Source organism: Anabas testudineus, chromosome 14, assembly GCF_900324465.2.
Source record: "Anabas testudineus chromosome 14, fAnaTes1.2, whole genome shotgun sequence".
In the NCBI taxonomy this organism is placed as follows: domain Eukaryota; kingdom Metazoa; phylum Chordata; class Actinopteri; order Anabantiformes; family Anabantidae; genus Anabas; species Anabas testudineus.
In genome coordinates this window covers 12,174,537-12,202,052 of record NC_046623.1, presented here as the reverse complement: position 1 = coordinate 12,202,052, position 27,516 = coordinate 12,174,537, and the positions used below count along the sequence as shown (strand labels likewise).

General features: G+C 40.4%; 2 protein-coding genes across 3 annotated transcripts in view; one reads left to right on the top strand and one right to left on the bottom strand.

The window, feature by feature from the left end:
* Window positions 1-293: 293 nt before the first annotated feature.
* LOC113170097 (14-3-3 protein epsilon) lies at window positions 294-9,803 on the top strand. Its single transcript, XM_026372007.1, has 6 exons — window positions 294-607; window positions 4,019-4,218; window positions 4,855-4,961; window positions 5,348-5,554; window positions 6,132-6,268; window positions 8,743-9,803. Exons 1-6 carry the CDS (start codon window positions 544-546, stop codon window positions 8,799-8,801), a joined length of 774 nt encoding a protein of 257 aa, XP_026227792.1. The 5' UTR covers window positions 294-543; the 3' UTR covers window positions 8,802-9,803.
* Window positions 9,804-11,994: 2,191 nt separating this feature from the next.
* gria4b (glutamate receptor, ionotropic, AMPA 4b) overlaps window positions 11,995-27,516 on the bottom strand; it is a 77,264-nt gene continuing 61,742 nt past the window's right edge. Inside the window, exons 12-16 of one of the 2 annotated variants that reach the window (XM_026373345.1) lie at window positions 21,295-21,493; window positions 20,610-20,857; window positions 17,694-17,808; window positions 15,823-15,960; window positions 11,995-13,900 (exon numbers count right to left, since the gene is read on the bottom strand). In XM_026373345.1, the coding sequence (XP_026229130.1) occupies window positions 13,736-13,900; window positions 15,823-15,960; window positions 17,694-17,808; window positions 20,610-20,857; window positions 21,295-21,493 (865 nt within the window). In that variant the 3' untranslated portion in view covers window positions 11,995-13,735. Of the gene's footprint in view, window positions 13,901-15,822; window positions 15,961-17,693; window positions 17,809-18,412; window positions 18,528-20,609; window positions 20,858-21,294; window positions 21,494-27,516 lie in introns of both variants that reach the window. The other variant, XM_026373344.1, reaches the window with a different exon arrangement.

Here is a 27,516-nt window from a genome sequence, read left to right as displayed (position 1 = left end):
AGTGATTCCAAAATGTTGTTTCATAGACTCTAAACATAAACAAGTTTTAATCTGGGGTAAATTAATACATTTAGAAATATGTTTTAATATATTTTAAGGGATGAATAGTGTAATATTTATCACATAAAGCGGTTCACAGAGAGAGGATTTTAATTTATTTAACAGTGGTGTTGGGAGTATTATTTCTACTTTATATGTTTGCCGAATTAAAAAGTTGCAGCTTTAAACAAGACAGCAAGATAGTTGAGGTGTAACATTTGTTCAAAAAGTCACTTAAAACATAATTCGACCGTATTTGAACGGAGTTTGGTGAGACAATCTGGTAGAGTGGCTGGACTCGGAGCGTAGGAGCGGATGAAGCCTGGTGCGTAGGGTTCCCGGATGGAGAGAGGCGACGCCATCTTTACAGCAGTTCCACCGGCGGCTCTTCGGTTCAGCGGAGCGACGGTGCTGTTGCTGATCCACCACCAGGAATCGCCGAGCAGCCGATAATCCCTCCTTTCCGCTGGGACGCTACGAGCAGCCCCCGACAGCCGAGCAGCCATGGCAGATAGAGAGAACTTAGTATACCAGGCAAAACTAGCCGAACAAGCGGAGAGATATGACGGTAAGGGTCTTGATCGGTAACGGTCGGGGCACAACGTCTGGCCCCTCTTCCCCCTCTGTCTCCCTGCGCAGGGGGCTTGGAGACGCAGGTTAAGCAATTCACATGGATCTGCTGGGTGAGAGGAGACAAAATGGCGGAGATTTCTCCAGCCGAATGAATTATCATCACGTTAAATGTTTAATTTGAATGCAGTCCTCCTTAACAGTCTGCTTGTTGAGAACTCCATGTTGTTATTTTGTGGTTCGGCTGCCCGGTTTGCTTTTATGTTACGTGGTGAGCTAAGCTAGTCCCCTGTTAGCTCTGGTTAGATTGCTAAGTAAATTGCTAACTAGCTAGCTAGCCTTTCTTCAGTCCCCGACACGCGTCACGCCAAACTCCATTCAGAAAAAACACCGGTACCAGCACAGCAGACGTCCACACCCTGGCAAACACGACTTGCAACCCTCTGAATCTGCGTCTTATTGTATCTGACTAAACCGATCTCTAGGTGATTCAATAAGCTGCAGCAATTCATCCGAAAATAGTTGATGCTAACGTGCCGCCCCCACCTAGTGTTTTGGTGAGAGGACCTGGCCATTACGGCTAACTAGTTTAAGCCAGTGGAAAACTTGAATTTGGTGAAGCACTAAGAATGACATTACATTTTATCAGCTCGTCACGCTTGCATTTGCGCTGTGCCAGGTGAATTCATTACAGGGGATCACGGCAGCATTCACGTTTGAAACCAGAAAACGTGAGTGTGTGCTTTGCCTTTGTGGTAACTTGACATGACTGCTGCTTTAAAGAGGTCAGATTGCCATGAGACTGTGTGAGGAAGTGATGGATAGGTGCAGCACCAGTGGTGTACAGGATCCAGGCATCTCTTACCATCTAGTGCTTGCTCACTGGACCTACAGTCTTGTATAGCAAAGCTTATTTGGCACTTAGTTAATACACACTTAAATTGTTCTACCTAAAAAACAACATAGCCCTTTTAGCCTGTTTTTAGTGTTTGTCTCCTTAGTCTTATTGCTGTTGTGACCTTTGTGGCACGTACGCTTAATCATCCTTAATAATGATCAGATTTGATAAATAGCCTTTTTTAGGGGTGAAGGGTGCCTTGCTATTAATAAACGCACATCCACAGCAACACATGAACTATGTATCGTGCTGTATCAGTTTACACCCCCAACACACATCAGACTTGTACGCAACGAGGCTACTGGCAGAGTGCAGAGGAGTGGTATCTTAAATAGGAAATAACTAAAGCCAAGTTCTAATATGAAAATGATCTCAGCTTTTCTCAGCTGAAGTAATTTGAACTCAAACCAGCCTTTGTCTGTCAGTCAATATCACACATTTTCCTATTGAAGCTTTCTTTTCAGCTGTCTCATCAGTTTAAGTTAGTTCAAAGTAGCGATACATTAGGCTATCAAATGCTTTTCTGAGATTTTTTGTGTTTTTAACGCGTTCTGTGAAACTGTCATTGGTGATTGTTAAAAGATTTAGCAGCATTTTATGTTGACTGATATTTTGTAATTCTCTGTTGATCAACTAGAATTAATAGACCGATAATCTAAAAACTGTAACCAATATAATCAGTGGTTTAGCTCTTTGGTCTCTATATGCACATTTTCTATTTTAAAGCCCTGTGTTTATTTGCTGTTAGAAGTTATATTTAACAATGCATTTCTGGTTTATTGATTATATAAATGAAAAGGAAACGGCTGATGTGATTTTTAGTTACACTTCCCTTTCTGGAGTTAGAATTGATATAGCGATGTGACAACAAATTTAAGTCAGTCAGCCTGGACATTATACGGACATTATACTTCTTAGTACATGTTCAAGTAACGTACAGTGTGCGAGTACAGCAGGTATTTGTCCAGAGCATTCACAGTGAGTGAGGGTGTTCCCTTTCAGACGATCTGCTCAACACAACACCAGAAAGTACAGGAAATATTTGACCATGCTTTCTGGTGTTGCACCACACTTCTCTCCATCAGGAAACTAGGGTATGCTTCCATATGTTGTGAACAAAACACCAAAGATTTCCAAAGTGCACTTTTTATGTCAATCTCTCATTGTTCAGAGTTCACATATGAAAGTGGCTCAATGGAGACCACGAACTAAAGAAAAATTCACTCTGAAGAACAGGCTGCTTGAAGCTTGCTCTTAAAAGCTTTCAGCCGTTATTTGAATAATAGTAAAGTACTGATGCTGCTAGAAATCAACTTGATCATCAGAACATACAGTTACACATGTCAGCTAGTTGCCAATCAGGTGTCCCGTTGTCTAGGCTATCATAAGTCTACCATACTGCAACTGCAAACTCCTAGTTCACATATGACCCACATCTTGTCATGTTGTGCTCCTCTTTAATTCATTAGAGGCTATGTCACAGGCTGTGCATGCAACAGTGGAGAAAAGTTTAATCTTTAAAAGGGCAGAGCAGTAATTGTGATCTGTTCAGTAGAGCTGGAAAGCTCGTAATGCTGACAAAATGTTTAAAAAGAACAGAAAGGTCATTGAGTTTATTGGAGCACAGGCCAGACTGGAGGGTAAAGTGATCAAAGCAGCACAGTGCTCCTCTTCCATTGTGTATCGGATTTCGCTGTGTGCTGCATAGAACATTGCTATTGGTTTCGGCAGATTACGCCCTGTTTTTGAAGCTAAAAGCCAAATGATTGGCACACTGCTCTCACTTCCAGGGTAGCATGACCAGTTTTGTTATATCTGCAGTTTTGCAGAACCACTTCGATATATTCAGGTGTTAATGTTCCCCCAGTTCATTGATCTGATGAAAAATCCTCCAAAATGTGTCCCCATATTGTATCTGTGGGGAAAACAGCATGATGTGCAGGTGAGAGGCTGCTTCAGAGTGTCACATTGTTTTCATTGTTATTTCATCCTATATTCATTATTCACACGTTGCACTGAGTCACCTTGAAGATGCTGCATTTTGCAAAATTTCCATTTGATCTTGCCCTCTGCTTCATTGTCCTTTCTTAGTTCCCAGCACACCACCACCTGTGTCTATAGGTGAAGAATCTCTGCATTAAGAGAGTTTACCTGGGCAGTGTTCCAGGCACTCCATTAATAAAATACTGAGCGTGACAGAAACCTTTTTAAGGCGCAGTACTGTGGTAATGGTCCTTGGTAATGGATCAAGGATATGCTTATTTTCAGCTAAGAAAGTTGGTATGTGCACTCAGTCTTATAACATTAAATAGTTTAATAGAAAATTCACCAACATTACAAAATCATGTTCTGGCATTCAAGCATTTTCATAGATTTCTGACTACAGTATGTAGTCACTTAAAAATACTCTGGTTCTGTCATAATAAAACTCCACAAAGTCTGTTTTGTCCATGTGTGGTGTGACTGTAATGCCTAAAAATCTCATGTCATTTGTTTCCCTGTGTCTCACAGAAATGGTGGAATCAATGAAGAAAGTGGCCAGTATGGATATGGAGCTGACGGTGGAGGAGAGGAACCTGCTGTCAGTAGCATATAAGAATGTGATTGGAGCCAGAAGAGCATCCTGGAGGATAATTAGCAGTCTTGAACAGAAAGAAGAAAACAAAGGCGGAGAAGACAAACTAAAGATGATCAGAGAATACAGGAAAACGGTCAGACACTGTTATACTGTATTTCAAAATGTTTATTTCATTGAAACTAAGAACATTTTCCATGAGCCAAACCTTGGCTCAAATAATAGATAAACCAGGATGAAATGTTTTATTCCTTCTTTTAAGAAACTGTCTTTGATTGAACTGTCTTTGATTCACAATGGACAAAGAACCAGTTTTAGCCACCACCTCTATTTGTTGCAATAAGTTACAGCTTTAGTTCTGGCAGCATGACATAAAATACAGAAATGTGAAGCAGCTTTATAACCAAATAGTTGCAACACATTCCGGCTGGATGTCATACCCCCCATCTCTTGTGATGTGAGTTTTTCTAAAACCTCTGGAAGAAAACATAGATGGACTCTCACGCTGAAACTGAGGAAGCTATACCTACTCAACTTCTCAGCGACAGATGCTTCCATTGGGGCTGCCCTAAAAACCAGTCAAATTTTATACAGATTTATTCTTTACAGTTTATATGGGATCGTCCTGAGCTCAGTTAAAATGTATTCAACCAACTGTGAATTACTACAGAATTTTACTTTTAATATATGAGGAGAAATTTTATCTAGAAATTGTGTTTGATTTTATGACACCAACAAAAATGTTTTGCGATTATTTTTTTTTTATCTGCAGGTTGAAAAAGAGCTGAAATCAATCTGCAACGACATTCTGGATGTACTGGACAAGCATCTTATCTTAGCTGCAACCACAGGAGAATCAAAGGTTTTCTACTACAAAATGTACGTATCCTATAAATGTATTCTCAATTCATATACTGTTTGTAAAGCTTGACTCATAGTACATATGGTGTGATTTTGATTTAATGTAATCTAATGTAATGGAACTGTTTTTCAGTTTTATGCCCCATCAGTGTTAACTTTACAAAGGCTCTGTGGAATATACAACAGAGTTTCTCCTTTGTTGTCATGATGATTTATATATAATTATATAATAATTATATAGTCCCAAACTGTACAGTATAAGTATTTAATTCAGTATGATGGGTTTGTTAATGCAATGTTAACAGACTAGTATTAATCATTGCCCTGGACTCTTTATTTATTTATTTATTTATTTACACCATCACATGTATTTGTAATGTCTGTATGTTATTCCCTCTGCTTAGGAAGGGAGATTACCACAGGTACCTGGCAGAATTTGCCACAGGCAATGACAGGAAGGAGGCAGCAGAGAACAGTTTGGTAGCGTACAAAGCTGCTAGCGACATTGCCATGATCGAACTCCCTCCAACACACCCCATTCGTCTGGGATTGGCCCTTAATTTTTCAGTTTTCTATTATGAAATCCTCAACTCACCAGACCGTGCTTGTAGGTAAGTGTTTAAGATTTTATTGGTGTTTCAAACTTTAGATGGTGCCAACATCTCATCCGTTATTATTGTATTGAATACATTTTATTTAAGAGACACGAAAATCGTGTTGTTGTGCTGTTCTTGTTCGGCATCCCAGTTTGCTTATATCATAGAGGTGAAGTATTCAAATCAGTGTTTCATGTGAAAGAGTGAAAAACTGTGTTCATCCCTTTTTAATTCACTTTGTTTATGACCTGTACAAAGTGCCTCCTAACAGCTATTGTCAGCAAGCAAACATAGTAAAACATTTAGAAAGAAAGCAACCTAGACATTTTTCCCTCAAGAACTGTGGTGCTAAAAGAAAGATGAATAGATGAATGGACAGAAACTTCCTCTTTGGATGTTTTTCAGCTCCCCCCAAATCCATGTGTCTTCCAGTGTATCAGAGAGTCATATGTTCTATTTCCTTTCTGCCAGAATGCAAATCCCACATTAAAAGAAACAGTGTGTCCCAGCTGTCAGTGCATGCAGTGTATATATATCCAGTTTTTTTCTTAGTGTGTATAAACATACTGCTTTCCATCTTCTCTGCTGAAAGGTTGGCAAAGGAAGCATTTGACAATGCAATTGCAGAACTGGATACGCTGAGTGAGGAAAGCTATAAGGACTCAACACTTATCATGCAGTTGCTACGGGACAACTTGACACTATGGACCTCAGACGTGCAGGGAGACGGTAAGAGAACTATTCCATTTTTTATAATGGCTTTAATAGAATATCTAGTTTATTCATTGCGTCCCCTGGTTGCCATTTGATTGCAGGTCTGTAATGATTGAAAAAAGTCATGATGTTTTCTCATGGGTTTCAGACATTTTCTTCTCAGGTTTTAGACTGATGTTTAAAAATCTAGAAAACAAACTCTCTTCTCTAACCTTTCCTTTCAGCACCGTGGTTCCTCTATAATCAGAAGCTCACCTCCCTCTTTTCTCACAAGCTCTATAGTGACACTGCTTTAACTTCTCATCTCTCCCTCGTTCTTCTGTAGATTCTTGAGGACTGCCCTCTTCTTACGCTCTTCCTCCATTATAGAAGTGTATTTTGTAAGTCGTTCTTCCTGTCTTGGGCTTTTTTCCACCTCAAGCTGTCACTCCTGTCTCATCCTCCCGACATCCCTCACTAATGTCCTCACAGCACAAAGTCCAGCCTCTGAAGCATTACAGAGCTGTACTTGTTAAACTTGTTAAATTGCATTTTCCACCTTTTTCTGCACATGTGAAACTTGATTGCTGTGTATTTGTATCTCCAGGGTGTCTGCAAGTCAATAATAGTTTAAAGCAATGTTATGCAATGTTATGTTTACTTCTCACCAGGACAGTTGACTGTCCAATAAGGAGCCAAAGTCCCGACTTTACTTCCTGGCTGCTGCTCCATTGGCTCCAGTTAATCTGTAATCTCTAGCTGAGCGTTTCTTTTATCACTTCAATTAAGATAAACAGAGATGATATAAATTAGTATCTCGTATAGCACTTCAGTTCTCCCTAATGATTTTAGGGGTTAAAGTGTATTTTATGTACCTCCAACATGAGCTATATATGGGAAGACAGAGAGGGGAAATGCTTCAGGAGCAGCAATCTCTTCTATTCTCATACACTGGCCTTATTGTTATTATTTAACGCAACAAACTTGCGGATACCCTGCTCCTTGCACATGCACGTCCGCACCTCTGAATACAGCTCACTGGGCGTTATAGCCGATCATGTCTTGGAAACCCGTGAACACAGCTTATGCAAGTGTGATATAAGGGACAATCTGCAGTAACCACATATGAGGCTGATTCTCCGTCTCCTGTGGCTTTCTCACATCCCAGTTAGCTGTGGCGCTAATGAGCACTGTTACAGTTTCTATTTTAATCATGATAGATTGTCGAGCCTTTGTTATTTGTGCCTCTTAATTCTTCATTACACGGATGGCTGTGCTGTCTCTATGGTAACCTTTCTGAGCAGCAACTTGTATGAGTTCACAAGGCATTTTACCCTCTTAGTAAATCTGACCACTGCTTGTCTAGAAGACTGAATTAACTCTTGCTCACAGGCCTGCATGTTGACACTGAAGTATACTTCTTTATATACTACTTTGCTACCTATATTTCAAAGAGAAAGACACTAGATGCTCTTCTTTGAGTGAAGATCCAGACATTGAGAGAAGAAAATATCATCTCGTTGTTTGAAATTCTAAACCTGTCAGCACGTCCTGTGGGTTCAGTCTTAATTCAGCTTGGCCATCATCACCATTTTGCCAATTTTGAAAACTAAACTCTAAGCTAACACTTCACCAGACAGTTGCATGCATTTCACTGTGTTTTCATGATGACAGGAAACTAAATTTGGATCAACTCACAAAACCATCTTTTTTACCCTTGTTTCTTTGAGTTGCAGTTTACATGAGGAGTATTAATAATGACATACTTTATGGATCACCTTGGGAGAAATTGTTGTCGGACCAGATAGACAGTACACATTGGTGCTAATACAGGGTTTTGGTGTCTTGTCCAAGGACACTTTGACAAGTAGCCAGGAGGAACAGGAATCGAACTATTAGCCCTGCGGTTAATGCTGCCCTACTGCTCTACCACCTGAGCTACTGCCGCACATATGCTTGTTTTGTGGTTTATCACAGTACTGATGGTAAGATTGGGATCGGGTCTGGTTTAAATTAAATTTTTACTTTTTTGGTGTAGTGAACTTTTACACTGTCCTCACTTAGCTGGTTATCTATTAATTTTTACAGTAAAGTGAAATACCATCATTACATTTTGTAATATATGTAATGTAATCTGAATAGACTGCAGGTAGAAACGAGCCCAGATAAAGTGCGCGGAGAAGTCTGTGTCTACTGGTGGAGTTTCACTTTTGTTTTGATTAATTGAGTGATTGATACAGTTTGTCATCTTGCCACTGTAACACTGAATTTTTTGACTCAGTTGTTACAGTGATATGACAATAATGATATTATATTATTATAATTTCTTTTACTGCTCAGCTTTCTAATAACATGTCCTGTGTTACAACCTTGTGGAAGCTCAAACCCAGCAGGGCTGAGTGCTCCTGGATGATATGTTCATCATTAAGCTGCCTTTGAAAATGTCTTATTGAGCATTAAAAGATAAGTGCAGCCTCCATAATTATGCCACGTTTGTGCTTTTGTCCCAGTTCAAGAACGGAGCAAAGAAACACTGCAAGATGTGGAGGACGAGGCCCAGAGAGACTGAACAACACAGGACAAGCCCTTCTCTTCCTCCTCCTGAAATTTTCTCGTCTCAGCACTAGCTCCTGTCCCCAGCCAGATTTTAACTGGGTTTATACTGCAGCCCACACTCTTTCTCTACCTTTTCCTCTGTTTCTGCCCATTTTTCTCACATGCACGTCATTTCCCATTTGGGTCTTTGTTTTCACTCCTTTTCCTTTTGAACACCTTTTGCAAGCCTGTATTCTTCAAGGTTTATGTCTTCTTTTACCGTTTTTATTTGGCTTTACTTTTCTGTATCTTCTGTTGCCAAGTACGCTTTGCCTGTATTTGTTACACACATACACAAGAGTTTATTTAAAGACAGTACTTTTTCGGGTGTATGTGTGTGTATGAACAATATGTTCTCCATGCTTCTGTCAGTCAGTTCTGATACATTTCAGTTTGCAAATTGAAGAAATAAAGCAGTGATGGAAGGTGTAAAAGGGATGTGTTAAAACCTTTTTTGGCAAAACTAAGTGCCCTCTTTTCGTTGTTGTTACTGAACCTGCTCCCTCAACACATCAATAAATCTTTTTTTTAATGACAAGAATGTTCCCCACTCCAGACATCACCCTGACCTCTATCTTTGTCCACTTTCGGACCAAGTATTGTGCTGCAAGGCTGTAGCGCTTTTGCTAATTGCAGATAGTTAGGTAATGGCTTTTTAGCAGGCAAAATGTTTGTACGTGTGTGTGTGGGAGGGAGGGCAATGCTCAACACTCTTGATTGTAATGTAATGCAGTTTTGCATTGGCACTATATATAAAACATGTTTGGGAAATAGAGGCCTGCTGTATCTTTACTCCCCCGACTATTTCATGTTTCCCTGTCTCAAACTCTTTTCCTCTCTCTTCCCTTCTGCTCATTATGTGTAACGTGAATCTGATTTGTACTACTGGATATTCTCACCGGAGCCACAAGTACCATCTGTATTCTTACTGAAACACAGCATGGAATTAACATTAAACTTCAAATTGAAAAATGTACAATTGAGATGTCTTTTCCTTGCAGGGTGCTCTAAGATAGATACATTTAATCAGATTTTTATTCACTAGAGGGCAGTGCTGGATAACAGCAGAACAGCACAATTCCTGTCTGTAGGCAAATAAATGGCAACAGTGACAGAATTACTAAATTGTAAGTCATTAAAATATTTAAATTTAAGTATTATATGCTATATTTACTGAAAGTATTAAAAGTAGCACTCACTTTTGTACTCTGTATACTATTTTAGGTCTAGCTGTCCTCATCCTAATGCAAATGAGGGGTTGTGAGATGATTAATAGGGGAAGAAAAAGGGGGCTGTGGTAAAGCAGCTGAGCTACAATTCAAGCATCTATGTAAATAGAATTAGCTAAATATGATTTATTAGATTTGCTAATTAGCTGCTCCTCTTTCATTTGTTTTAGAAAATATATTATTGTACCCTCACACATAAATTATGCAATAAAAAAACACATTTTGAGACAGTAGAGCACAGAGACACACACACACACTCTGGTTATTTGACCAAAATTAAATGTGATTATTTTGACAAGTGTTGACTAAAGTAGGATCATGTTTAACCTAAAAACTGTCAGATACACTGCCGTTCAAAACAAAGTCACCACCTGGATTTAACTAGGTAAATGGGTAAAAGCCTCCCATTGGATAATTACTGCATGGATGATTATTTTGTTAGTTGGCAACAACTTATTTAACCCTAACTGATGCAGTGAGTAGCTTCTCATTTCTTAAACAACCAGGTCAGTTCCTGTTAACATCTTTTCCTGTTGTGGAAAAGATGTTAATCTGTTTCAGAAGGATCAAAGAAAACATCTAAGGACATTGATGGAACTACTAAAACTGAGTTAAGAACTGTTCAATGGAAGAAGGTCATGTGATCTAGTGAGTCCAGATTTACTCTGCTCCAGAGTGATGGGAGCATCAGGGTAAAAACAGAGATGGGTGAAGTGATGCACCCATCATGCCTAGTGCCTATCGTACAAGCCTGTGGGGGCAGTGCTATGATCTGGGGTTGCTGCAGTTGGTCAGGTTGAGGTTCAGCAATATTATGTGTCCAAAGAATGAGGTCAGCTGACTACCTGAATAAACTGAATGACCAGGTTGTGACTTTGTTTTGTTTTGTTTTTTTGGATGGGCAGAGTATAATATACAAAACTTAGTGATTATCACCCCGTAATAAATACTGACATTGTTTTAAAAAGTAGTAATACCACCATTTGTAGAACAGGAATATAAAAGAACGTCTTAACACTAGTTTTGTCCCAGAACATGGAAAAAAAAAAGGTGCAACTTGATGAAAACAAGTGTGTGCATGTATCTAAAATGATCAGTTGTTGGTATTGATGTGTTTTACCTTTTAGCTACATTTTCCAAAAGGTTGTAAGAGAATTGGTCAGGATTTAGTTTTAGTCTTATATGACCAGTATCTTATTCATTGCTAATCTTCAAGTTTACAAATCTTTGGAAGAAGTTATTGTGTAAGTGACTTTTCAAAGTCAACTGATGAAATCTTGACTCCTCTAATTTCTAAATAATAATTAAAAAAAATAATATTTTGATGGTCAGTAAACACATCATACCTCAGCAGGAGACAAGCTGGTTGTCCTGTTGACAAGGCTCCCCTCAGCCAGGTCGTGGGATGTTGACGTCAGGAACCTTATCACCACGTTGGTCTTCAGCAGATTTACAGTGTTGCTTTGATAAAACATGGCAGGACGTCATCCAGTGAGTATGTCAACTACATTAGGAGCAGATTTGTCAAGAGAGTCTAAGGGCATGTGATTAAGCTGCAAGAGCAGGAAACATAGAAACGTTTTCAAAAATGCAATGAAAACGAAAATCTTGATTATTCTAAAAATTGTGAGTTTGCTTGAGTATTTACTAATTTCACTGAACAACGCAATGGTTTTTGTAAATACAAGCAAATTTGGCTTCTAAATAATAATAAATTGCTATCCTTACTATTCCTTTGGGTTAGTTACATTGTGTGGACATTCCTATATTTTGAAATGTAATACAATTAATCAAACTAGCAGTCACACAGCAGATCTGAGGGCTTTGATGGCAACTACATTAAACAACAACACAGTAGCCTACGTCACAATTTGAAATTTGTTTTTACTTAAAAAAGATCAAAATAAAAATGTACAATTGAACTAAAATAAGATGCCATATTACACTTCAGCTCTAAAGACCGATGGCAGGACATAAAGGCTTCACCTGAAATATTTCAGCTGGTTTTTCTCTGCTGCACAATTCCCCATCCAACCACAGCAATATGAACGGGAAGTGAACTGGGTGAGAACCGGGAACAAACGAAAGCATTTTCCAGCTCCATCGTCGGCTGGTGTTGCTGAAGATGTGGCGTGTCGTATCCTATTGCAGATTGTACTTCCGTTCTCCAAAAGAGATGAGGACACTTCAGTCAGGGAGACTGGAGCAACTACATTTCTGCTACAGTGTGTCCAGCCTCTCCAGAGGATCCACAGTGTTTCAATAAAGAAGGGCTCTAACATACAAACAGTGGCTTCATCAGCTCGGGCACGACGTCTTACTGGGAATATCAAAGACACTCGAAATAACAGAATGAGAAATGCCTTTTTTTTTTTTCAATTTCGCATCATTGTTTCGACTCATGTCTCCACACACATAATGGCCTAAAAGATCTAAACAGATACATGACTGTCGACATTTAAAACCAGGACACAGACGGCTTCTTTTTAAATTTCTCAGTACAAAAAATATTTTAAAGAATGAAAAAAATAGTTCTACTCTGACTGCAGAAATTTGATTTATAAAGCTCTACTCATGAGCAACTCTCTGGGTCCACATCTGCACAGTGAGGGTTGTGGTTTAAGGATTGGGTGTGGAGCTAGTTAACATTCATTGTTGAATATATTATAGAATTTTGTACGTAATAGGTATCAGAATATTTGGGCAGTTGATACCCCTTTCACATTTAAAGTTTGAATGTTCCTTATAATACAGGTACGTATTCAACACAGAACTTTTAACACTGCCTGTCATATGTCTTCTCCTTTAAGTGGCATCATCTTTTTCATTATTGCAATGAATAAAATCTCTAAAGATGATTTACAAAAAAAAGAACTGTCTGCTTGTCCACTACAGTATCTGCTATGTACATCTGTTTAAAAAGCAGGCATATTACACAGTCATCCCTATGTACAGCTAGATTCTTCATTTAGTTTTTCATGGAATATACATATTTACTTATTTTCACAGTTTCCTATGTTTGATCATATATTCAATAGCAATAGTTTTCACTTTAGTTTTTATGAATACAAATATTTTTCATCATAACTTCACAGCACTGGGTTACAACTCTCCCAGTGTCACTTGTTGATATCTAGTGAGATTGTTTGTCAGTGTCTTGAATGCTGTAGCAATTACTGCTCAGTTTGAAAACAATCTTGACTGTGGTTCAGTTTTTGCCAATTCACAGCAAAAAAAAAAAAAGGAAAAAGAGAAACAAAAAAACAAAAACAATGCACAGTTTTGAGTTTCAAGTGTACAGTTTTCTGGTCTCCATCTTTATCATATATCATGATATTTTTTCATTTCCTTGCACGCTGACGCTGGTCCTCTTCCCTCGCTGAAGCTGTAGAGGTTGAATGGATCCAGTGGCTTCCCATGACCCACTGAATAGAACATATGCTTCCATAAAAACAAAAAAAATTATTCAGCCTCTGGCGTTCGCAGAGAAACCGCCGAGCCACAGCATGTCTAACAGTGGGATTTGTTGTTTGCTCCTCTGTCGGTCCTGTCCTGTTGCTTTGTGGTTAGTTTCCGTTTATCTTGTGGGTGATGTGATTCTAGTTTTTTTTTGTTTTGTGTTTTTTTTTTCTTTCTTAACTATTGTTAATGGATAAGGCACTTGAGAGGTTTTTGGTTTTCACGGGAGCTCAGAAGAGACCAGGGCAAGGCCGGAGCTCTGGCGCAGGGGAGGCCCGGTGTGAACGGCCTTGGGACAGTCGGGCGTCAGCACCCGTCCGTTCTCCCCAACGCTGCCTGTGATGGACAGACGGGCCTTGTTCCTCATGGCTTCTGTAAATGTTAGCTGAGGAGAAAAAAATAAATAAAAAGAGCGGTTTGTGTGCAGAGTAGATGATAGTGAGAGCTGTACAGTTGCAGATTGGAGTTTTAGGATGGGCTTGTAGATTATCTTCACCTGAAATACACCAAACATGAACGCTAAAAGAAAGAAAACTAATTCTGAACCCAGACAGAAGCCTAACTAAACGTGACTCTATGACACATTTACTTTGTTATTTGACATTGTGTCATTGCCGTTTGAAATTACATTACTATTAAAACTCCAATCTGTGTCAGCATTAACTGTAAAAACAGGTAGAATACAGCACAGTTCAGCTGTACATTCAAATGTTTACAGTAGTGTTGCAACCACTGAGCCAGAAAACACTTTTCATAGCCATTCAGGACAGTATCAAGCCAGCCCCATACTACATGTAAATCCATTAGCGACAGAATTATTATACAGTGAGTGATAGTTGCAGGCAGTGGGACAGGGAAGCTGACTCAGCAACAGTCAAGCTAATGAAGAGTTTGTGTTGAAGTGCTGATGGGGGACACATAACTACGCTGGACAGATATACACCAAGTGAGAAAAGATATATGAAAGTGTAATGGTCAAGGACCTGGGGGAAATATCCGCACAAAACAGCTCACATCAATAATATGAGCTCAGCTCGGGGGATGCATCATTTACAGAATGCTTACTTTAGTCTTACAATGTAAAGTGTTCAAATATGGTTTTAATATATAGAGCTTCCTGGGTGCTCAGGGCTGGTCTCTCGTTAAAGCTGTTCTGTTGTTTTACATTAATGGTCTATTGTAACTGACAGACTGAAGACAGTAAATCCCTGAGCTACAGTACAGCAGATTGAAGTGTGTGTGTGTGTGTGTGTGTGTGTGTGTGTGTGTGTGTGTGTGTGTGTGTGTGTGTACTTTGGATGGTTCAGTTTTTATGAGAAGACAAGGTGCTTCAGAGTACGACTACACATTAGATGGGCGGATGTTTTGCAGTTTGATGAAATGTCCTCACAAGTGTAGTGTGTGTACAAACGAGACATTGGTCCTCATTTATCACGCCTTTCCTACCTGTTGATAAGCTCGAAACCAGTGGAAAAGGCATTAAACAGTACAACAGTGAGGTTTCGTCAAATTTTTCAAATGTATTCTGAACTGTTCTTGTGATTTCTATGTAAATTAAACGACATAAACTTGCACGTTCCTTCTAACATTTTATTTTCATTAACTCTGACCATTACAATTTCTAATCACATAGCTAATTTCAATTGAATGGTGATCAATCGTGGCGTTTATTATTCGTTTCCAGCATTGCTAAATTTGAAAGTGAGACATGAATATAATCTTCTCATCAAGTTCAGAATGACTAATTCCCTTTTGATCCTGTCAGGAAAATGGGTCACACAGTATGTTTCGCTTGATAATTGAGGGCCAACGTCTGCAGCCATACAAGCTGCGAAGCATTCGAGGTGACGTCATGTCTGAGGATGACTCATCGCTTCCTGTCACACTGAGAAAAAGCTTGAACGCAGACGAGGACGTCACATCACCACATACTGAGCAGATAAGACAGAGTGGGAAGCATTTTGCCACTGGTCACGACAGTCACTCAGCATGGCAAAGCTAGCACGGGGATATGATAAGTTTCACTTACAGTCTGTGCAGGGAGCTAGTGGGGGAGGCAAAGGCTTAGGTAGACCTCCTATGAAACCCCAACTACATCTTATCAGCTTCCCCATCGCTGCCATACCCATTGAAAACCTCACTAAACTCGACTAAGTTGTGGGCGCTGGGGCTGGGCCTCGGACTCTGGCTTTGGCTCTGACTAGGCTCTGGGCTGTGCTGGGGGCTAGCTGTCTGGCAGGGGCAGCAGGGGCGATGGGAATGGTGGTAATGGGGGTGTTGGGACTGGGATTGGGACTGGGCCTCCACCTTCATTCTCTTGGCCTCGTTGCGTGACTTGTAGCAGAATTCAATGAGGGCCACCAGCATGGCCAGGCCCAGGCCCCCAACGAGGATGTAGAAGACCCCGGCCACGTTGCTCAAGCTGAGGGCCTGGGATGACTTGTCCTGTAGCCGGCAGGGAGAGGAACAAACACAGAAGTCAGAAATGTATACAGTCAACATTAATACAACATTAACACAGGGCAATTTGGAAAAAAATCTCAATCGACTTCACAGCATGCATGTACACTCACACACACACACACACACCTGATCACACATTCACGGCACTTCTACTTTTACTACTTCACTACTTTAATCTCTCAGTCTACGAGCGGTTGTACGTAGCCATTATAGCATAATTATTTCCTGCTCTCCTTTAAGCCTAGTTAAACGATTTAGAAAACATTATAGGAGAAAACTGCATTAAAGGGTGAGTTCAACCAAACTACAAAAAAGACTTAATCCCAGTGCTGATGGACGAACAAAAACTAAAGACAGAGCACAGGGAAGCTACTTTTGTTCCCAGTACCCTTGTCTCACTTTGTCTAATCTAGTCTAGAGTGAAAACTGAACAAGAAGCCTCGAGTCCTCATACATCCTGTATTATTTTTCCTGTAAAAAAATGGACATACTCAAGTACTTAGTTACTTTCCAATCCTGTCCAAAGTTTTTGTCTACTGCAAATCTACATGTGGATTTCAGTTTGGCATATTTTACAATCTCGACGGTCCACGCTCTTCTGTGAGCGTTTACGTCCCACACTTCACGAACGTCACACTGTTCCTTTGCACTTTGCAACGTTTTGTTTTGCTTCAGGCTGTGTTTGGAATTCAAAGCTCCAAATCGGCTGTGGATACGTCTCACGCTGTGCGATCCAGGGACCACAGCGTTGAACAAATATTTTCCCACTTTTATTTATTATTTTTTTGTAATGACTGTACCCTTTCATCTCAGACAGATGAAATTTGCACAGCGTAAAGGGACCTTAAACCACTTTGTAACACAGGGGTGGTCCCAATGAAAAACGCAGACTTCAACTTGTTTGAGATACTCAAAGCAACAAGTACACTACATCTGAATCACGATGTTGCTGCTGATATTTTAATAAAGCAGTTAAAGCTGTCCACATGACTAGATGACAACTAGATGTAGAATTTTGTATTTTGGATGAACTGACCCTTCGATTCCTTTATATTTCGACCTTTAACCGTTAAATGTATGCAGCTGATCTCTCGCTCCATGCCATTTATCTCCCTCTAATAAATCCCCAACATCCTCAAAAGGTATTCGACTTAAGATCTCTACACAAATGACTGTCTGTCATGCTTTGTCTCGTTTGCAGGTGAAAGCACGTGTCCTGCATTTTAGGATCTTATTAGAAAGGACACGACTGACGTGAAAGGTACATGCTGATTTGTTTAAAGTGTGGCTGCGCTCTCCATGCTCCAGTGCATCACCAATGTGGATCAGTCTTCAGTGTGCTACTACACCTGGGGCGTACAGTAGGAATGACATCTAATGTGACATACAGTACTGTCTGAACATGCTCTGGGATCATTGTGTGTGACAACCAATGTGACTGGGAGAATTCATCTGCAGTTGCAATACATAGCTTAGCTGCTGTAAAACTGTTAGCGTTGCGTCATGCCTTGTTTCTGTCATGCTGTATCCCTCCGGCTACGCCTTAAGTCTCTACCTGCATGTCTGTCACTCACTCTTGCTCTTTCTCAGTGTTATATGTGTGCGTCACTATCAGCCAGCCTGCTGTAATAACAGAACAGTTACTGCCAGCATTATAAAAGTGTGCATAGAGGCAAAGAGAGGAGGGGGAGGCTCCCAGGCTGCTGGAGACTGACCTTACTTCCCGAGTCCTTGGGTCCACACTCCCCTTTATCGTACCACCATTTGTTTTTCAGTTTGTCTAAGACTCCTGCTTCACTCAGTTTCAATACGGCAAGGTTTACGGGCGTTCTTCAAATCACGGGGGGGCAGGGAAGGGTGGGGTGGGAAAATAACATAAATAACATCATAGGACATGTTATTTTATGTTATTCAATCAGAAGAAGCCCAACAAGAGCAGCTCAGTACTCTTCACAAAGTGACGAAGCCGGGAAGGGGCCCCACTTATGCTACATGTCTCTTTGCTCGTTGGACAAGATAGTAGTCCCTAGCAATTGGGTTAACTGGTAGATCTTAAGGGAAAAGGCAGAGCTAACAGACATATATACGTGGGGCGCCGGCTGCATCGCTTTTCTGGAACAGGCACATACTGCCGGGACCTTTATTACAACAAGCATGAAGGCTGGTACTGTCGAGCCAAAACTGTTGGCTCAGGAAATGTACCTCCTTCACCAACCCAAGATGGCACAACTGTCCTGGTTTTATACTCAATTTAATTTAAGCGCTTCGTATAGCACGTTCACCATGCACGAAGCACTACTAGTACTTTGACTTTAACAGTACTTGCTCTTGAACGTCACACGGTTCGACCCGGCAGATGCTCCTGTTGCCAACAAAACACATTTCTCTTTTACCCACATCAAGGTCACATGGGCATAGCGTCATAGCGGCTAACCTTCTCGCCACCGCCTCCGCTGCCACACTCTCCTTTGTCGTACCACCACTTGTTTTTCAATTTGTCCAACAGGCCTTGCTCATTGAGTTTTAACACAGCCAGGTTAACTGCACTTCTTGAAAACGATAAAACATATTTGGTGAGAGGGGTGAGTATATGCTGTCCAATTTGGGAATCAAGGAAGAGAAGGGGGGAGAAAAAAGGGAGGAGTAGCAGTAAGAGAGGACAAGGGTGGAAAAGTGTGTTAATGCTCTGTTACATCCCATCCCAGGACCCAAACTCACACCGAACACATATCTCTCCCCATTAATAGGTACAAGTAGTGTTTACCTCATTTAAAATGAGGGAGACGGTGCACATTCGATCATTTTGTATGCATGTACCTTCCACTTATGCCTGTTTAAAATATGTTTCTCAGGGATCTGATGTTTAAAGGAAACTGCTAGTTATTAAAGTCAGCTGCATGGAACACAATCAGTCTCAAAATATTGGTATCAGCTGCTACCTTGAGAAACAGATACAACCACATCATTTGGACTTGTTTTACACACATACACTTAATGTAGATTAGGTATGTCAGCCAATTCAAAGCTCACAGGATTCCTAAGTATTAAGCTGCTCTGGAAAATCATGATTGATTTGCATAAAGTGTCTATGAAAAGCTGTTTAAAATATTAGTGCATCATAATTTCATGGGTTCTTTTGAAGGCTGCTGTAGTGATGTCTTATGATAGTCGAGAGAGCGCGAGAGAGATTTGCCTCCGTGTGTATTTGGATCCTTTATTTATTTATTTATTTGCATCATCAAGAAAAATTAAAAATAAACAAATCAGTAATGGAGATGGATCAGAAACACAAAGCAGAACAGCTCACAGATTTCAGTTAAAGCTTATTATGTTATTTGCAGAGCCATTTGAAATAACAGCCTTGACCAACAACCCTGCCCGCTCTCGACTTTGCTGGTGTGTTTCCTCGCTGATATCCAGACAAGTGACTGACAGAAGGTGATAATCCCGAAAAAACAACAACATGGAGGCCCAGGAGAGGGGACTACCATGATCTGTCAGGGACTCTTCCTGGTCAAAGCAGTGACTGAAAACTGGCACCAGCTTGGCTGCAAAACAAACCAGTAGCTGCTCTGCTCGACTTCTGGCTCAGCATAGGCAGAGGAATTTACAGAGGACAACTAACTGGGTTTAATTTAGTGGCTGTGAGGAGTCGGCTGCTTTTTAAAACAAATGGCTTTCCTTGTACCTTTTCACTAAGAATAAAAAACCTTAATGTTTGGCCATTGTTTTCCCTCTAATTGCACATGATTAATGACAGCAATGCTCCAGTGTTATCTATTCAGTCAGCAGAATTTCCTTAACCTGTTTCTTTCTTTTTACATATGTCTTGTGCAACTTAGTTCGTTTACCTCCACAGGAACAAATGAAAGCTCAAGTAATCATGGCGACTCTTCTCTCCTGGTTCACACATATACACACACCTGTGCAGTTTTGCCTTTGGTATATTTATCCATTCCCTTCAGTGAGACCTTGCCAGCAGGCTTTGATCGATGAACGTGTGGATTGAAAGTGCAACTCCCCACAGTAATGACACTGTGTTCTGTGGCAGGTCTGTAAATTCCACTATGTGCGGAAGGCAGTGACAGAGTCTGGCAGAGTTACCCAGGGCTGAGCATTCAAATGGCTCTCAAAACACCGTTTCAGTCACTTAGTGGAAAAGAAAGAACCAGTCAAGTGCGAAAGAAAGCTGAAGTAGCATTAGCTAAATATCTCAACCTAAATACATTTGTATGTAAAAATGCAGATTATTTTAAATGGCTTTTCTTTTTCCTAAATAAGACATTTTCAGATGAGTTCATTAGAGCGTCAAGCATGCCATTCCAACATGTTTGCCCAAAAAAAGCAAGCACAAGCACAACGATTTACCTGGTGTGGAGAGCTGTAAAGACAAAATAAAATGAAAATAAAAACCACCCTGCATCAACACAATGACCCCCACATGCATGCAACAAACACAGATGTCAAAAAGCCACTACGTCTGCCCTAAAACAAACAAATAAAATGCCCTACCCACCCACCTACCCACCCACACCAAGCAGTAAGGGGACAGAGATAGAAAAGGCGGCACACCAGGGAAGGTGGAATACCATAACAACACGTAAAACATATTGTTACACTATTCCACCCACCTTAACTGTGAACCCTTGGGGGTGGCTACTCCGTAGCCTTTGGAGTCCAAGTTGCCTCCCACTTTCATTGTGTCGCAGGGTTTGCGCTGCTCTGTGTACTCATTCATAGTGGACTCCAAAAGGAAGGCGTATTTCCCTTTGGACTTTCGGACTCTCGCCACACCCTCAGCCGTGGTCTTGGTGAAGACTGTGGGCTCGGCCGACTTCATGTATCCCCACATCTTCTCGTAGACGGCGATCTTTGACCGCTGTGGGGTTGTAAGGACGGATGGAGGTTCAAAAGGAGAAGTGATACGAGAGATAGGAAAGATAAAGAAAGCTTTCTCCCATACCACACCATAGTATTAACTTCATATTGTATTATACATGGTGTATTAATTTTACAGATGAGTGTAAATTTCACCACATAATTACACACATACATTCTATATCTTTATACCTACCTTTTTTACCTACAGTATTTAATTGAAATAACACTTCAAGTACAAATCATGTATCTTGCAAAACAAATTAGGAAGATAAAAATACATGCATCTACTCAGACACTACAATAGAGAAATAGCATGCGTCATCATGTTTTTACAATAGTTCAACACATCAGCCTCTTATCTGTGTCAACAGTGTGAGGATTGTATGGGTGCCCCTACCTGGGAGCAGACCATTAACCCCAGTAACACCAACTCACCCTGAAGAATTCTTTGGTTGAACCAGAGTCCAAAGTACCATAGGCGATGTCCGTCTGCTTGGCCAGGTCCTCTGCGCTCTCAATGGGAGAAACCATCCTCTCCACAGTGAGGAAGGCAGCCAGGTTAGCCGTGTAGGACGAGATGATAATGAGAGTAAAGAACCACCACACTCCTCCAACGATGCGCCCCGATAAAGATCTTGAGAGAGAGGAGGGAGTTGGACATAAGAGGGGAAAGATTGTGGGGACAGTTTGGAAGAGTTAGAAAGCAGAGAGGGAAGGTAGAGGATGGACACAACAAAAAAAGGACATGACAGGAAGGAAGTGCCAGGAAATAGAGGGAGAAAATGATAATTGGATGGTAATAGAAGCAAAATTAGAAAAAAAAAAGGAGTAGGGGAAAGCAAGATAAGAAGCAGTCAGTCAGTGTTGAAAATACAATAGCATAGTAGACAATTAGAATGAAATATGACAGATTACAGCGTGGGGAGATTAGCCACCACTGTGGATACCCGAAGATGCTGATATAGCACCACAAGGTGGAGCTCTGACAACACTCAAACCAATCTGAACCGTATTAATCCCTCATTACTGGACACGGGCTCATTTAAAAAATCCAGTTAGTAAAGTAAAGATAAACTACAGTACTTCTGTCCCCTTCTTTCCCAGTCCCGTCTTTAGGTTTATTGGTGGAATGAAAGGGGCTGCAGGTCCCCCACTCAGCGTCACTGTTCTTTTCTTGTTTGTTCACTCTGAGAAGACAGATAGCTCGCTGCTGAGGAGCAGCGGAAGGTCGTGAGGAGAATCTTAAAACATAAATGCTGCATTGAGGAGAACAAACATGATCTCCCCTTGGTGCAAATCAAACAGCAAAGGATACAAAACCCTCAGGCCTCCTTGTCAGATGGAGAGAGAGAGAGTTGTGTAAGGATAGGGGGAGAGAGACATCTGCAACAGTCAGTGTTTTCTTGGCTTGCATTTCCACAGTGTCTTATTGCAATCTGGTGATGTTCCTTTCTTCCCGGTACACGCAGGTTACTTTGTTCTAGTTGTCCTGTAACATGAATGCATGTACACAGTGTACAAAAAGGGTGGTAGCAACCCTTTTCTCAACTGACTCCACATACAGGAAATGATGTGATACAACCCAATGCTATGGCCCAGAGCTAAAATACTTGACAGAACCACCATTATCAGCACCTCTGAAGAACCTTTTAAAGAACCATTTAGGGCACTTGACTCTTTTTTAATAAATCCCACAGTTCTGCCAACGCAGTCCTTTTGCAGAACCATCACTCTAACTAAAGAATCACTGAGGAAACCTTCGTTTTCTTGGTCGGTACCAGTGAAAGAGACTGTGGCGGCTAAGGCAAATTCCAATAGAGAAGTGCTGCAGTAGAGCATGTCTCCTCTACACACACACACACACACACACACACACACACACACACACACACACACACACACACACAGAGCAAGCTTTACCCATGAAATAGACTTACTTGACGTATTAGCTCTGGATTTGAATACAAATGAATTCCGTCTCTTTCTCTCCCCACACTCTATTTTCCCTCTCCTTGAGACGATTGAGAGTATTTCTGTGCCTTTAGAGCACAAAGAATTTAACTGTAAAATAATGACTAAAGGGGTGGAGGATGTGCATCATGAGAAGTGTGGATGAGTCCTATCCTCTCACTTCTCTTTCCTTTTCATACCTGCCAAATCCCTTCACTTTTTCTATCAGTCTGTCTCCTGCGTTCTTTTTCTTATACACCAGCAGCAGTGGACTGTGGGAGTGTTATAAGGCAACCAGAGGAGGAGAGTCTCTTTACCATCCCTTCAACCCTCTGAGCCGTGTGTTTGCTGGCTGATACCACTGACTTTGATCCACAGTGACACACTGCTGTGTCTTAATAGGCCTGCAGTAAACAAAGGGGCTGGGGGAAGGGGGTGAGAGAGGCTTAACACCAAGAGTAATTTTCAAGCCACGTCAGTGTTTCCAGTGCATACTCGTTTCTCTATTAACCTTAAATTGACAATAGTAATACACAATCTTACTAATAGGTATTTTGTAACGATAAATGCTCATTAAATAGCTGATCATTAGTCCTCTATGATAAATACAGTTAATTTAGTCCTCCTCTGATAAGATATGTGATGTCATTTATCTTTTTTAATTGAGAGTAATTTACCAATTTCAGGATGAAAATTGTATCCAATGTTACTTTATGCTGGATGAGCAGCAACTTCAGTCTGTGCATTTTGAGTCTATATATATTGAATATATTGTCTACTCTGCCTGTTGTCAGTAACCTTTCTAAAGCTGGACATTTTAGTAATAAGTAGTGCAGATAAAGTGCGATTGTCTCAAATAAACATGTTCATGGTAAAGAACAGACATGTTACTCTGTTTTGGAAATACACAATTGTACTATGAAAACATAATTAATGTGGGTGTTAGCCTTTAACTCTAACAGTCATCACGACCGCTGCATAATTAACATTTTTAACTAACAGGACTTTTCCAAGAATGGTCATTACAAGTGTTACGCTCATAAAAAAAGTCCAAAATTGTTTCAATGCAGTTAGAAGGTGTGGGAAGAAATTGACTGTAATGATAAATGAGCTCAGTTTTCCCACAAGTAAAGGAACCACGAAAACCAGATGGGGAAGGTACTAGAAGAAATAAAGTGGAAACAAAACAGAAATTGGTTCCTGTGTTTGGGGAATAAGATTCTTTGCAGCAGTCAGCAAGCCTCTGGGTATAAAGACTCCTAAATGTAGAAAAAAATGAATAATTTCAGCAATTATAGTGCAATTAGTCAGCACTTTCCCCCTACCGGTTAACCTGCTTAAGTTAAACTAATTTGTATTTATTAAAGGGGAAGAAAATATGTAATACGGACGGTATGGCGTTCAAGTCTGTATATATAATTTTTGCACTCAAAATTTAGTCAAAACCTAGACATCAAGTTTATTAAACATGACTTAAGGCTGAAGTATGGGGTATATATATATAAAACATTACTGTTTACCAGTTCAGAAACAGGCCTCATATATGATAAAAATGTGTAATATGAATGTGATAAGTGTAGAATAATTTTGTCAATAAGGAGTTAGAAAAAAGACCTTTGAAGGGTTAAGTTAAAGAAAATCTCAAGATACATTTTCCCTTTTTTATTTCTTCTGATGTTAAGGGGAAAAAAGGAGAAAATAGAAATCTACTGCCTGTGACGATGCTGTGTATGTGTGTTCTGCAGGATATGAGGAATAGTAAAAAAAAAAGAAAACAGCAACATGTAGTGGAAGATGTGATGAAAGGAAAGATGTGGAGAGAGACTGAGGGACAGATCTGACCTTGGGCAGAACCTAAATAAATCAGAAGGTGCTCGTCTGCTCACGGGGGAATACCTGGGGCAAGAAGACACTACTTTGCTTTTACATAGCAGACAAACTGTCACTGCAGATCCTTCGCTCTACCTTGACTTCCATGTCTTCAGCCTCACTCTTAATCTCAGCTACAGTCCCAATGTACGATTTGAAACTCTTTATATTACTACAAAAACCTCTAAAATACACAGATGCTCTTAAGAGAAATAGTTCTCTTCAACTACTTATTACAAATTACTAATTTTATCTATTGCTACAGACTTTCACATCAAAAGTCTATGTCTCACCCAACAAGGTGCAGACTAGAGCAAATAAATCTACTAATATTAAGATAGATTGCACAACTATTCTCCAATGTATGAATACATTAATGAGTATGAATGAAGAATGATGTGTTTTAATATTGATGGAAATGGAGAAAATAAGGAAAAATGCCGAAGTCACAGAAAAGCTTTTATTGTGACATATTTGTGCAGCAAGTGATGAGTTTATGTACTACTACATAGTACTCTTGGAAATAGTGCTATAAAAATGTACACTATGTTGAATTTTCATGACAAACAAATAAAAATGGATGTTCTGAGATTGGAACCAATGAAAATTTCTAATCTGTTTCAGATCGGATAATACCGACCATCACTTATCAAATACACAACCGTAATACAATAGAGAGGGCAGAAATGAGTAAAGCCATGTCTCTAACATAAGGTCGTTTTAAATCCTGTTTATATTCCAGACCACAAGAATCCTTTCTTTTTATTGTCCCCCTCAGCAATGCCTGTTATGAAAACATGTAGTTTTATTTAATCAGGCCCCATAAAGACTCACAGAAAAGCAGTCAAGGTACTGAGGGATCAAAAGGAGGAAAGGTTGAACCACTCCTCTGAAATGTTTTCATAAAGGCTACACAAGTATTTCAATGGCAGCACTAGCTATCGCGCTTTTAAAGCAGGAAACACTAAACTAGCACTTGACTTTGAAGCTATAGACCACTGCTGCACAGATACAGATGCGATCAGAGCCTCTAGCAGTGCCCATAATTTGCAAGAATAGTGCGACAAATCAACCAACTGTGAAGAAGGACAGGCACTGCTGACATAAGCAATAAGTGAAGCAGCAGAACAGCAGCATGTCAGCTGGATAACAAAACTAATTGGCATTGAATTAATAGAATAATGGGAATCTTGCAGATAGGCCACTTGAAAGTCATTGCACCTTTTCAAACACAGCTTTTGTTGACTTAAGCTCACAACTCAAATTAAAAGTTAAGCATCATCTGTAGCCATCAGGAAATTTGCCATCAGTATGCACGCACTCAGAGCTAATCAGGACTAATCAAGCCAATCACAGCACTCGCATTAGCTCGCCAGAGCTGTGGCAAATTTGCCTCAGCGGAAGAGACAAAGATAATCTGTCACAAGAAATGAGACGGAAGTGACTGAAAACACCTGGAATAGCCGCCAACAATTACACCTCCATGGCGCAAGAAACTGTTGTCTTCATATTTATATTGATATTTTCTTACCTCCTGCAGTCTAAGGAGAATACGTAATAACTTAAGGTCTATTTATTTGGGATTTATAGTCAATTAAAATGACTATTGTGTCACCATTTCATTTAAGCTCCCCTCTTCTCCTGTTTCCACTGAGACATTACCATTGAATACCAGGACATTAATCACTGAATTAATTATTAGGGGCTGCCTGGAGGGAGCAGGAGGGGGGTTAACCCTTATTAAGTGAGAGACTCCACTCTCCTGCCACTGGATAGTGTAGTGTAGTCCCTTCACCGCCCTCCATGCCGGAGACCTGGGTTTGAATCTCGGCTGTGGCCTGGTTCCAGTAAAGGTCCTTAGGCAGGACCTCTTTACGCTTTCCCTGCCTTTGCCTTGTACCTTGTAAGTCGCTTTAGATAAAAGCATCTGCCAAATGACTAAATGTAAATGTGAGAAAAATAGAAGCAGGAAGATAACTAGTTCCACAAGATGTTAAAGATACTAACAAAGAAAGTAAATAAATAAATTCAAATTCTGGATGTCAACAACTACAGTAAAAAAAAAAAAAATTTTAACAGAAGGCCAGAGGTATTTGTACTAGTTTTTCTACAATGTCCCCTCAATGATATAATGTATATGTACATATAGTGATAAATAGAAATAAAGCTAACTAGAAAACAGGAAAATGTTTGCTTGCAGGAGACCCAGTATTTGTGTCCCGGACGTCTTGTGTAGCTGTGGATGAAGCACTGGGATGTAATAAATAAAAACTGACCCATTATGACCACCAAACATCACAGACTCCCCAAAAACAACCAAAACTCACTTCTGGATGAAACCTAAGCTGTCCTAAAGAATTTCCAACAACCCGCACTGGAAATTAGCTGTGCAGCCCATGGACTTCTTATATAATCCATTTGTGGTGGATGAGCATGTAGACTATCAAAAGTTTCAGGCTGTGATACATGCAGACTGAGTTTCCACTGTCCAGCCAGCTCCTGATTGTAACACATGAGTGCGCACTGCGGCCCTTGCCCCGAATTCGTCTCATTCACCTCTGCCCTTGTCACTCCCTTCGCGCTGTCTAATCTCCCCTGTGTGAAGGGATTTGCATGTTGCCCTGTCAAGCTAAACTGGAGTGGAAGTGCTCTTTAGCTTCAGGGCTCTATGCTGATGGATTGGGATAGGCCCGTGGGATTAGCAGTGACAGTGGAAAGCAGTGGGGACCACAGCCTGAGACAGAGAGAGTTGAAATGTAGACTTTTCATTTTGACGCCGACATTGTTGTGCAGCTCTAAAGTCCTTATCTGCAGCACACAGGCAGAGATGTGGCGGCC

Bases quoted from the DNA above. Each gene is read 5' to 3' on its own strand.
- LOC113170097 (XM_026372007.1), top strand. From the start codon at position 544: ATGGCAGATAGAGAGAACTTAGTATACCAGGCAAAACTAGCCGAACAA. The intron at 608-4,018 runs GTAAGGGTCTTG...TGTGTCTCACAG, and splicing joins ACAAGCGGAGAGATATGACG to AAATGGTGGAATCAATGAAG. The intron at 6,269-8,742 runs GTAAGAGAACTA...CTTTTGTCCCAG, and splicing joins CTCAGACGTGCAGGGAGACG to TTCAAGAACGGAGCAAAGAA.